Source organism: Notolepis coatsorum (genome assembly GCF_963971535.1).
Source record: "Notolepis coatsorum genome assembly, chromosome: 10".
Classification (NCBI taxonomy): domain Eukaryota; kingdom Metazoa; phylum Chordata; class Actinopteri; order Aulopiformes; family Paralepididae; genus Notolepis; species Notolepis coatsorum.
The window spans coordinates 49,582,513-49,595,245 of record NC_140174.1 but is presented as its reverse complement, the minus strand read 5'-3'; the positions used below and the strand labels follow the sequence as shown (position 1 = coordinate 49,595,245).

At 46.0% G+C, this 12,733-nt stretch overlaps 1 protein-coding gene across 1 annotated transcript in view; it reads right to left on the bottom strand.

Annotated features, from left to right (window-relative positions):
* The window catches only part of LOC311235407 (serotransferrin-like), a 31,126-nt gene extending 18,614 nt beyond the window's left edge, over window positions 1-12,512 (bottom strand). Inside the window, exons 1-7 of the mRNA XM_084322863.1 lie at window positions 12,420-12,512; window positions 12,118-12,311; window positions 11,562-11,664; window positions 10,978-11,169; window positions 10,422-10,551; window positions 9,536-9,591; window positions 143-303 (exon numbers count right to left, since the gene is read on the bottom strand). Of these exons, the coding sequence (XP_084178989.1) occupies window positions 143-303; window positions 9,536-9,591; window positions 10,422-10,551; window positions 10,978-11,169; window positions 11,562-11,664; window positions 12,118-12,311; window positions 12,420-12,459 (876 nt within the window). The 5' untranslated portion in view covers window positions 12,460-12,512. The remainder of the gene's footprint in view (window positions 1-142; window positions 304-9,535; window positions 9,592-10,421; window positions 10,552-10,977; window positions 11,170-11,561; window positions 11,665-12,117; window positions 12,312-12,419) is intronic.
* Window positions 12,513-12,733: the final 221 nt, after the last annotated feature.

Here is a 12,733-nt window from a genome sequence, read left to right as displayed (position 1 = left end):
GTAACATTAAACATGGCCAGTGTTCTCTTATTGTGGTGCTCAACAATGGAATATTGCCAACCTACCTTTACTGAAGAGCTCAAAATTCAAAGTGAAACTGTTAATACAACTCATTGAAGAGGCAAGTGAGCGTCTCAGTTACCTTGACTGAGTTGAGGGTGTTGAGCATGAACGTATGGTTTTGGTCCTTGCGGGTAACGACAGCGTGAGCGGCAACCTTGGCTAGGTGGCAATTCTCGTAGTCGTCGATGTTCGCTCTTGTCCCGTCTTTGCACAACAGCTGATAGTTTGACTTTTCTCCATCTGATAATGAGCAAGTAAGTTGCAAAAGGTTTTTTTCATTGGAAATTCTGCAATTTTTTTTATACAAATAGATTATTCTATTAGAGGGAGGGAGTGTGTCATAGTAAATGACATCACGGCTGTGGTCACAGGCACAACCCTCAAGCAAGTGCCGTAAATGATCTCAGCCGTGATTATTTACTACACAGCAGTTTTTAGGGTGCTGTAAGTGGTATATTTCTGTTCAAATAAGTGTTAAATAGCTCTACATAAAGACCTGTTTAAAAAAAATAACTATTTGTATTTCTTATTTTTGTCAGACTGTCTTTCTCAGTGTGGAGTTCTCTCTTGATTGGATAAAGTATATCTTCTATTTACTGCTGAGTGGAGGGACTGAAAGACCCATGTCACTGACCAAACACTCTAACGTTAGATCAGTGATGGCTGTCAGAATGTAGAGCTATTATTTTAACATGTAGACCACTTATTATAACAAATAAATACCACTTACAACACCTATAATAAAATACCTGATTTGCTGATCTGAATATCTGTTCTATATAAATATCTGTATACTGTCTCAATTAGGGGTGTTCAGAAACGTCATCTATATCCGTATCTGTTCAACCAACAATGTTATGTATCTGTATTCGGATAGAAGACCAGAACTGGGCATGGATTATACCGGAATTTAAAAGAAAAGGTTGTTATTTTCTTTCTTTATTTACAAGTATTGTACAATACAAGATGGGATCAGATGTAATCAAATTAACATTAGATTAAAGGAATTTGTGTTAAATCTGGCAAATGTATTTTCTAACCTAATATTAATTGGAAATGCAATTGTTGTGCCTTCAAAGCATCAAATAGATTTAATATTGGCATATAATTAATAATGAATATATATTTCAACCTCCTCATACTGTACTTGTGCTCTCTCTCTCTTTTTTCATCTCTATATACGCAGCCTGTAGATGAGTACGACCAGGCCCGAACTGGCCATCGGGAGCACCGGGAGTTTTCCCGGTGACCTGGCCTGCACAGATTAAAAAAAAAATTATATAAAAATAAAAATATTATATATTTTTTTTATTATAATTTTTTTTATTTTTTTTGCCAGGCCATTGTTTCTAGTTGTGGCGGCGGCGTGGCGCGATAGTTTTTAGATAACCAGGTGGGTGGGAAACAACCAGGATTTCACTGTCTGCGACAGAGTTGGAGAACTATCTGACTCTCTCTCCCTCACGCGGACACACACACACACACAATGGAGCCGTGCTGCCGCTTGTGATTGGTGGAGGCGGGACCAGGCGATACAACTGATTGACCGTGGAGGCGGCGAATGGAATGGCAGATGGCACACTCCCAAAAGGAGTTGTTAAATCTGACATTACAAAAAACAATATGTGGTGGTTATGATTGGGGCTGAAGTTGAATAAACAATTTATGAAAGAGAGAGTCAAAATAATTCCAAGATAATTCAAAGATTACACACCTTTGCCACATTGGCTACAAACATAATCACTGCAAAGTTATCAAAAAAATAAGAATCTGATCAGACACAAGGGTTAAGTTGTTGTTCCCTTTCTAATTTCCTTAAAAACATCTAGTCTATTTAATGTGATCAATATTATTTGACAATTGATGCTTTTTGTTGGAAATTTCAGTCAGTGAGCTCATACTTTGAGCTCATTTTATAGTTAAAATGATTGAGACAATGCAATCTTCTGTCTTCGTTGTGCATGCATGCGTGTGCTCACCACACGTGATACATGTGTCACTATTCTGGCAGTGGCTACTGTTATTATAGTATTGTAATGAAAGGTCTGTTATTTAATGTTTGTGTAAAGGGCTATTTTAACTGTTGATGGGTAGTGCATCAGTAAAGTGAATATGGTATTGTGTTCTTGCCTTGTTTGAATAGGTGGAGAGAGTTGTTAACGGTAGGTTATGTAGATAACCTAGTTATATTAGTATTGGCTGAGCGTTCCGCTCTGAGCCCTATGAGATATTCTATATTCTATGATACCTATTGTATCCCCTCACGAACAAAGATTACATGCACCCCACCTGTATGGGGCTCCGCCCCCATGGTGGCACCGCCCATATAGCAGTGACGGTAGTCACCACACACCCTTCCTCGCCAAAAACCCGTCCCAGGAAAAAGATTCCTCAAGAGGGAACTCAGGGCCGCGCAGAGCGGAACGCTCAGCCAATACTAATATAACTGGGTCATCTACATAACCTACCGTTATATGCCGTATTAGCTATCGCGTTCCGCTCTGAGCCCTATGAGATATGGGGAAGAGCGGACGCGAAGCCCGACAAATGTACCCCCTGAGGACCCGTAAGCCCACATCAACGGGGAGCCCTGTCACCCCATCCTCCCTAATGAAGGGGGGGCGCAGTCAACTCCACCTGAATGCGAACAAGAGGGAAACTAGAACCCCTTGAACACACCGTACAGGCGGAACCACGTGTGACTCAACACACTGTGGCCCATACCCATACACTCCTGCTACCCGACCAAAGGACGGGAAGCAGGGAAGGCCACAGACCCCAGAACCGCCTGGGAGACAGAACCCCCGGTCATGTCCATGAGGAAAAACCTTACAAAGGAGCCCGGGGAGGACCACGAAGCTGCAGCACAGATGGCCTCCACCGAGGCCCCACCCAGGAGAGCGGCAGAGGCAGCCACCCCACGAGTGGAGTGCGCCCTGACGCCCCCAGGGGGATCCTGCCCAGCCAACGTGTAGCAGAGGGTAACACCCTCGCACAACCAATGGGACAGGCGCTGCTCCGACAGTGCCTTACCAGCACGAGCCCCACCGTAACAGACAAAAAGCTGGTCGGTAACCCTGAAATCCTGAGTACGGCTGAGGTAAATCCCCAAGCACGGACTGGACATGACAGGTGAAGGCCCGCAACTAACTCACTAGTGTGAGGAGGAGGACGAAACGCCTGAACCACAATATCCCGGGAGCGGAAGGAACTCCGGATATTCTTAGGCACGAAAGCAGGATTAGGTCGCAGAGTGACACCGCAATCGGTCCGAAAAGACAGGCACTCTGGACGTACCGAGAGAGCACAGAGCTCACCTACGCGTTTAGCGGAAGTGACAGCCAGAAGGAACGCGGTCCTGAAGGACAGCCGTCCCAACGGCGCCTGCTCGAGCGGCTCAAACGGGGCCAAGGACAACCGACCGAAGACCAATTGAAGATCCCAAGTCGGAGCCAAGGAGCGTTGCACCGGCTTAACGCGTCGAGCGCCAAGCAGGAAACGCTTCACAAGAGGGTGGCTGAACAAGACATCCCCTCAAACCCCTCATGATAGGAGGATATAGCTGCTGCATATACCCTCACCGTCGAAGCCGACAGTCTATCAAGGAGAGACTGGAGGTAACTAAGGACAGCATCCAGGGGGCAGGAGACTGAGTCCCGGCCCCCCGCCTTACACCACACTTGGAACATACGTCATCTGCCCGCGTAAGCGCGACAGTGGAGGGAGCATGCGCATTCCAGATGGTAACACCATCAGGATCAAGAACCTGCGCCCCTCAACGTACCCGTCCCAACAACTGACCTAACAGATGTATGGGGAAGAATCCCTGGCGGCACGGCATCGGTCCCAGACCTGCCTGGCCATGTCCAGACGCAATCCTCACCCGTCAGGATGAGGGCCGCCCCGCGACAGTACACCTGCACCCACATTCTCCCTGCCGGGGATGTGGGGAGCCCTCAGGCCGCGCAGATGGAGGACGCCCATAGCCAGCCGCCCGCCGCCTGGTGCAGACAGGGGGAGCGTACTCCTCCCTGTCTGTCGATACACGACACTGACGTCGTATCGTCCGTCCTGATCAACACCATTTGTGGACCAGAAGGACCGCTTTCAACACCAACACATTGAACGTAGCGCAGACCGGGCAGCATGGTTTGCCAGCTGCCCCCTACTGCGTTGGCCCGACGCATCACCAGCGAGGGAGGCGTCGGTGAAAACGCGACGTGAGACAGCGCCGTAACCGTCCTAGGACGGAACCTCCCGAGCGTGTTGACAACACGCTCTGAGATGGATGCCCATAGCCCTCCAACCGTTGACTGGGAAGAGGAATACTCTACATCCAGTCTACAGCAAACCCAGGCTGGTAGAGACCTGCCTGGTATGAGACCTGACGATCCACCTTGACCGCGAAGGACCAGAACGTCATCAGAGCAGAACACTCCGTAACCCCGGATGACGCAGAGGCCCCAGTGCGGCCTCCACGCACTTGGTGAAGATGCGGGGAGCCAGAGAAAACCGAACGGCAGCCTCTGGTACTCATACGCTAACCCTGCAAAGGAAGCGTAGGTAAGCCCTAGGATGGAAGATCGGGGATGCGCATACGCATCCTACAGGTCTATGGAGGAGAACCAGACCCCCACCTGACAGTGTTCAACAGGTAGGAGACGATCCAAAAAATGCTGAACCTTCCCATGGGACAGGTCCAGCCTGGGTCTTACACCCCTCCCTCCCGACTTCTCGGGCTGAGAACACCGGGAGGAGAACGCCACGACGATGGCTTGCTTCGTCCACAGAGATTGGATCTCGTTGACCAGAGCTGTCCCTGCTGGAGACCCCGACAACAGGGTCTGTACCAAACCTGAAAACGGGTGGGGTTGTGTAAACACAAGTCCCCGCCTCACCGTTCTCTCCATCTACCTCGACATATGGTACTGCCGTAGTCATATGTGACGACACTCCCAACGCACCCGCCGTCACGTGGCGCAGGTCCGCCAGGAACTGTAGATAGTTGGCCCGGTCCCCCCGCTGTGCGTAGACAACCCCGGAACCGTGCGAGGAGCGCGTTCCGTGTCGGAACACCTGACCCTGACACACCCACGAGGCAATCGCACCCAAGGGGGAACCCCGACAGAAAGGGCCGATCTGATACGGGGGGCTTCCGATGAAAAAAGCCCCCCCACTGAACACCCCTCCAGAACATGCTGAAGGAGTTGTTCTGCAGCCGGACATGCAAGGTGTAAGGCCTCCATGGGTTCCTACACACCGTAGCCCTGCAGTGATATTACTACCACCCCAAACCATGTGAGCTGCGACCACTTGCCAATATTTCAGGAGTGGGAGGCACCAACATGATACCTGGCCTGGCGAAGGCGAGGCCGGGGAAGCCCGCACTGTGTGCCTCAAAAGGTTTCGAGCCCCCCTGCTGACAACACTTAAGTTGACAGACGTAACACCAGGCTCAACCAACACAGTTCAAGGTGTGGGAGCCGCTTGACAGCACAACATTCTCACGGACAGACCCAGGCTCAGCCATCAACTGGGTGTCAGCCCCTGTCCCCATGAGAAGCGAAAAGGGGGGCCGCCCGCGCATCAATGAAGGCACGCGGCCCGCAGCCAAAGGAAACAATCAGAGCCCACTTCTTCCGCTGGTGTTGGGGAAGGGAGTGATCGGAGAGCGGGCTGCTCGCGGCAGGACGGTGACGGCTTGTTTGTTCAAGCCGAACCCATCCTACATGGCCGATCCCTCGGCCGCCAAGGCTGTCGGCCTTGTGGACACCTGTCGAATCAACGCCCAGGATACCTCTGGCGGGGGGAAAACATGGCCGCCTGTCGAGGGCCCCGTCATCGCCGCTGACGAGGCCGTGCTCTCTCTTCTTCTGGCTGTGCGGTGTGAGGCGGTGTAGGGCCTAGGACAATACCGCCCGCGCTCCAGCAGAAGACCAAAATCCCCTGCGGAGAGGGGAACCCTGAGCGGTTATAGTTTGCGGCTGGGTCAAAGCTAATAACGTCAACAACCTCGCGCGATGTGTCGACGTCGGCTGGCCCTCAAGGCCCCTCCACCAGACACCATTTTTTTAATAGAAAAAAACAGCAATTCGAACACAGTTCTAATCGTTGCCAATTCCATACCGTGGCGGTACAAGCCTTAACAGCCCACCAGCCACTCGCCAGGCCGACCCACCCATGGTGTCGGCCGGGCGGGGCATTGTTTCAATATATCAAAAACAAAGGACTGATGTTAACATGGAGCACCAGTGGTGATTGCAAACAGCACCCTCCACTGTGGTGTGCACCATGAAAGGGTTAAATGAATAAAAGAGCTAAACCACAAAAAACTGTAGAATGAGCAAACCCATACACACAAAGTTTAAGGGGAGACGGACCAGACCCGTCTTCATTCAAAATATTCACAACAGAACACCAGCCCTAGTTTAGCCCATTTACCAAAAAAGGTAAACAAAGCCCCCCCCCCCGCACTACCCCCCCAGTATACCGATTGACCGTCAGTATGAATGGTTTGAGAGGAGAGAAAGCTGTAGCAAGACAGACCTTCTCATAGCAGAGTGACAAAACGAAACAATAGCCCCCTACACAGGGCCGCCCCAGGAGGTGGGGGGCCTCGCGTCTAAAAGCGCACAGGGCCTCACATTTCTCCCAGGCGGCCCTGCCCTTATACTACTGCAGCCTAACGCCAGGCAATGTGGGACCCAAGACAACAATTGCCTGTGCACAGACACGCAACATGTTTATCATGTCGGCTGGACCCATAGCCCCACTACCCGACGCCAACCCAGATGGGAACACCGTTCAACAAACCCCGCCGGAACACAAGGTAAAATACCTGGCTAGGAACCTAGCCACGACCTACCCCGTTGTCAACCCATTTACCCGAAAAAGGTAAATAGAACTCAAAAAACCCCACAACAGCTACCGACTGACCTTCATCGATGAACCGGGCAAGAGGCGGGAGAGTGACAACATCTCACGGCGGAGACATTAAAACAGCATAGCAATTAGCAGTAGTAATAGCATGCGGCAGTAGCGATAGCATGTAGCATAGCTTTAGATGTTTTAGCAGCACGCCCAAGACAGCTTGGAAACCGTTCCCTGCAGAGAACGTTCACCAAACCATCCTGCCCCCGGCGCCAACACACAACATGGTTGTGTTAACAAAACAAACCAGCATTACTAACACTAATACCCATGCCTGAAGACACAGGGCCTACCTGAGTACAAGCTGGCCCGACAGCCAGCCTTGTACAGCTGAACCTCGATGTGCCGTCATCAAACGAGGAACATCAACACAGGCCCGTTGTGTCGCCGAAAACATGCGTCGAAGATGCCAGGGGCCAGCAACCTCCGGTAAGCTTCCAACATTATAAATCTAATCTTTTCATCCTACTAGTTTATCGTATGGTGCACGCATCCGAGTACGCTGGGACGAAAATAGAGGAAGGGTGTGTGGTGACTACCGTCACTGCTATATGGGCGGTGCCACCATGGGGGCGGAGCCCCATACAGGTGGGGTGCATGTAATCTTTGTTCGTGAGGGGATACAATAGGTATCATAGAATATAGAATATCTCATAGGGCTCAGAGCGGAACGCGATAGCTAATACGGCATATAACTGTATTATAATAGTAAATAGAAAAATATGTTGTGCTCTTGCTTTTTTCTTTTTGAAGGTGGAGAGAGTACCATTGCTAGTGCCACAACAGTTTTATTTGAGGTTCATAACAGTACATTGTACTAAGCAATTGTTGGCTCATTAGTTTGTGATTCACATGCACTAAAATTCACCAGAATGCAGGAAATTAAGTCTTTGTAACAAAAAAAATCCGGGTGGGGGACCCCCAGACCCCCCACTTAAAAAGTGGCCTGATTGGGGCTATATTTCGCGCTATATCTCCCGGTATGAATTATTTCCCCAGTCCGGCCCTGAGTACGACCCAAATAACAATTTTTAGTGATATGTATCACCCTTTTTGTTAAGAGTGTACAGCAGGCCTTTGCACACATCCCACCTTCCCTCCCCTGCTAAATCATGTGTGTTATTTGTACGCCGCCTGCAGATTAATATATAATTTAGTTGTTCTCTGACAATAAAGTTCAATCGAATCTAATATAATTTGTGTGATGTTCTGAAAAAGAAATCTGCTTTATAGAGCAGAACAATTGTAAGCATGATACTTATGAGCGTTGGAAACTCATCTCTTCTACCAATTCAAATTTCAAAGATTCAAATATTTTAGAATTATTCATACATAAGAATGGTAAATAGGTTAAATATGAAATCCATGGGCTGTTTTCCATAAGAATTGATTTTACTGATAACTTAAAGGGATTTTGTATTTGTGGACATTAAGTGGTATGAAATACAGTACTTTACTTGCTAGTAGTATAGTTGATGCAACGCCATTAGCTTACTCACCAAGTCACGTGGTCAGAGTTCTGTAATCATCTTTAAAATCACTTCTCAAAAAGCACATTTACATCATATTTGTTTTACATAATGACCAGTATAATTTAGTTATCTTCACTTCCAGTTTTGCTCTAATTTCACATTGTCATTCCATTGTTCCTGTTTTATTTTCTGGTTTACACTGTAACTTTATTGTATTTAATTTTTTCATGTATTGGGTTTGAAAAGCTCTCTGTAACAGTTGTTTTGAAAAGTTCTTCATAGATAACATTTATTATTATTATTATTATTATTATTATTATTATTATTATTATTATTATTATTATTATTATTATTATTATAGTAGTAGTAGTAGTATTACATGCCTCAGTTACCAATTAATGTGTACTCTATACGTTTTCTTCAGAGTGCACACATAAGTTGGAAAGGTGAAGAAGGGGAAAAACTAGTCCTACTTAGTTGCGTAGCGGCGCAGCAATAAACTAGAAACAGGCCGAGGGGCCTTTTACAGGCTCATTACACACAATTGTAACATCAGTTTGACCAACAAGAGTACGTGGCTGGAGCCAGTGTTGTAGTCGAGTCAATACATCTCCAGTCTGAGTCCAAGTCCAAGTCCGAGTCACCAAAGAAGAGCCTGAGTCGAGTCCGAGTTGAGTCCCCATTACCCTAGTCCGAGTCCGAGTCCAAGTCATCAAGGTTGAGTCCACTCCACTCTGGCGGTCAAAGAGCTGATATACAAATAAAAAAATTACTAAATAAAATGTCATAATGTTATGGTATTAGCCATCAATATCTTATGCCAAATGATTAGGGCCTATTACAAAAAAAGAAATTAAATAAATAACTGTATTTATCAATTAACAAGTCAGAGTCCGAGTCTGCAGCTTTAATCAATGCTCGAGTCCAAGTCCGAGTCATCACTGCTCAAGTCCAAGTCGAGTCACGAGTCCGGAACATCATACTCGAGTACTACAACAATGGCTGGAGCTCCATGTTGTAGAAAGGTGTGCTGATCCTATACTGGTAGAGTAAGTAGTTGTGGGACTAACCAGGAACAGTGACATGCTTGACAAAGGCCACATCCCCTGCATCGTCCTTCAGACACCTAGAGTACAGTACAGTGTAGAACAACATCAGCATCAGCTCTACAGACCACACGCTATAGCTATAAGAGACAGGGGCATTTCAACAGATTTCAGATGAGGTTGAGAAAAACACACAACAGGCAAGCGGTATTGCCAATCACCAGCGGTTAATATTGTATTGTATATTCTGTATAGTGTTATTCCTCCTTTACTTTTTTTTTTTACTGTATGAAGCACATTCTCAGGGGCTCATACAGAACAAAGCATTTCACTGTGAAGTACATGTACGTTTATGTGTGACAAATAAAAAACAAACTTGAAATTTGGAAGAAGTACATACTGTAGTTCCTTTACTAAAAGTAGAAATACCCAGATAAATGAGTACTTAAATTATAATTCTACTCAAGTAAAAGTAGAGAAATATTTGCTATTGAATGTACTTAAGTATCTAAAGTAAAAGTATGCATTCTACATGACGTTTGTGTTATTCCAGTGCCTGGGAGCGTTCAACCCTCAAACCATCTTTAGAGGTTATGTTAAAGTGGTATGTGGTCCATGCAGTTATGCTGCTCTGATTATGTCCTCCTGAAGTTGACAGGCTTCAAATGTGAAATGATGTAATCTTCATAAATTTTTGCCAGGTTTTCTATGCAAAATATTTTTCTTCAAAGTAACTGATAACTGATGGGTTCAGATAAATGTAGTGGAGTAAAAAGTACAAAGTTTCATTTGAAATGTAGTGGAGTAAAAGTATAAAGTTATGATGATGATGATATATAAAATGATGATGATGATGATGATGATGATGATATATAAAAAAGCAGCCATGATGGAGTAAACAGGTACTCACTGGAAGGCTCCTCCGTAGCCATAGTAAGGTTCGCTGTGGGACTTGGAGCAGTCGTTCTTGCACAACGTGCACAGATTGGAATCAGGCTTTGCTCCTGGGGCACAGCTGGCCGAAAAGTACTTAGCCACCGCTGTATGACAGAAAGCCATTCCCAAAATGGTCAAATATAATTTCAAAGGAGACAGCAGCGTGAACATTACTCACACACAATCATATGTCATTTACATTTACAATTTTACATTTACAATTCAACATTTACATTTTACACTTTGTCATTTAGCTGACGCTTTTATCCAAAGCGACTTACAAGTTCTGTACGACAAGTCAGCAGGAAGGGTACAACTCTTTCAGCTGAGTAACTATGTTCATCAAACAGTGCTGAAACTTGGGTGCTGCAGTATTGCGTGCATAGACATGATAAGACATATTACTATAGTAGGAGGAGTGCATGGTAGTATAGGACAGTAAGAAGGTTATTTTTTATTTTTTTATTATTATTATTCATTTCAGATATTGATTGAAGAAGTGTGTTAGTGCTACACAATCAGCCACTCACCGTCCTCCACAGGTCCTTCCTCGACGCCCTGCCACTCAATCTTACCCATGGACAACAGAGTTCCTATGGGAATGTTCCAACCTGCAGACTTCCCTAATCCGGTGTGGCATGATTTCTTGCCCTTAAGGTCGTTGATGCTAAAGGTAGAGTTCCTCTTCACCACAGCCACAGCATAGTAGCAGGTGTCTGAATCTGTCATACAAAGAGAGGGAGAAACAGTGAGATAATCGTGTTAAAAGGATAGTTGATTCTGAATTCAAAATAGGTGATGCCGGAATACACAGACATAATGGACAGTGTTGGGGAAACTACCAGGGGTGTGTGTGGTAACCTAGCTTAGCACAATGAATGGAAGCGGATATGGAAAAACAGCTTGCAGCTGGATGGCTTTCTACTGAACGTGGAAATGGAAATTGGTATCTATCCTCTGACTCTGGAGAAGACGGCCAGCACATTTCCCATAATGTTGACGTGTTCCTTTAGCTAGTATAGTGTTATTAAACTACTCAATATTGATAATGGATTCAAATGTATTTTTGGAAAGACAATTTATTGCAGGAAAGGCTATTGATCACTAAACCCACCTGAGCCATAACTTTCAGCAATAATGGGGTGTAAGTTATATTTCGGCAGTCCAGCTTCATAGATATCCCCTCCATCCAAGGTAATTGCATCTGCAACACCATCCTATTGGAGATGAGAGAGAGAGAGAGAGAGAGAGAGAGAGAGAGAGAGAGAGAGAGAGAGAGAGAGAGAGAGAGAGAGAGAGAGAGAGAGAGAGAGAGAGAGAGAGAGAGAGAGAGAGAGAGAGAGAGAGAGATTAAAGGGGCACTTCGCTGACTTTCAACCATAATCCTATCATTCTGTAACATAATCCAACGTGTTCTGTGTATCACTAATGCAAAGTGATGTGGTCTAATTTGTAGATGTGTCATTTTCAACAGCAAAGCTGAGGCTGTGGTAACTTTACACCGTTACTTTGTATTGCAAACAACTACCACCAACCATAGTTGTGTGGCATTAAAGTATCTTGTATCTTGTTATATCTTGTACAGTGGAACCGGCTCACAAGGCCCATTAGATGAAAAAGACATTGCAATCGCTGTGCAGTGGTTATTCTCAGCGGCCTGATGATCTTACCTTGATGGCCTGGATGCATGCAGCAGAGCTTTCTTTTTGCACACAGGAGAATACACTTTCCACTTCTGCAAGGTCTGAGCATTTTCCGAACTCTTGCTCCGATTTTAGGCACCATTTCACCCGTGGCTGTGTTGGCTGTGGTGGCGCTGTTGGCATGATGCTGGGCCAACTTGGCCAACAGGCATTTACTGTGACTAGAAATAAAATCAGACAATACAGGGTTAATGTGATTATTCAAAGTTTCTATGTGACTTAGATCGCACAAATCATTTCCAGTATAAAATATTAGCCCCGCTACTTACCGAGCAGAGTGGAGAGGAGGAGAATGTTCATGTTGCCCATTTAGGTTCTCTAAATCAACAAAGGATTATTTTATGTAGGCAGTTCTGGCTTTTATAGAAGACTTCCAAGTGGGCTGACTTAACTGAAAAGGGTGTAGCTTGTTAAGGGTTTCCATAAGTGCGAGAGGGAGTGGTGATATTTTCTGACATTTCCTCATACTGGAAATTTCCAAGTCACCCCAGAAGCCAACACCAAACAATACATGGTGTCCATTTAATAAAGAGGTCCAGGTAACAAAAACCATGTGGGTAAAATTTCAGGATGTTCTAGATAA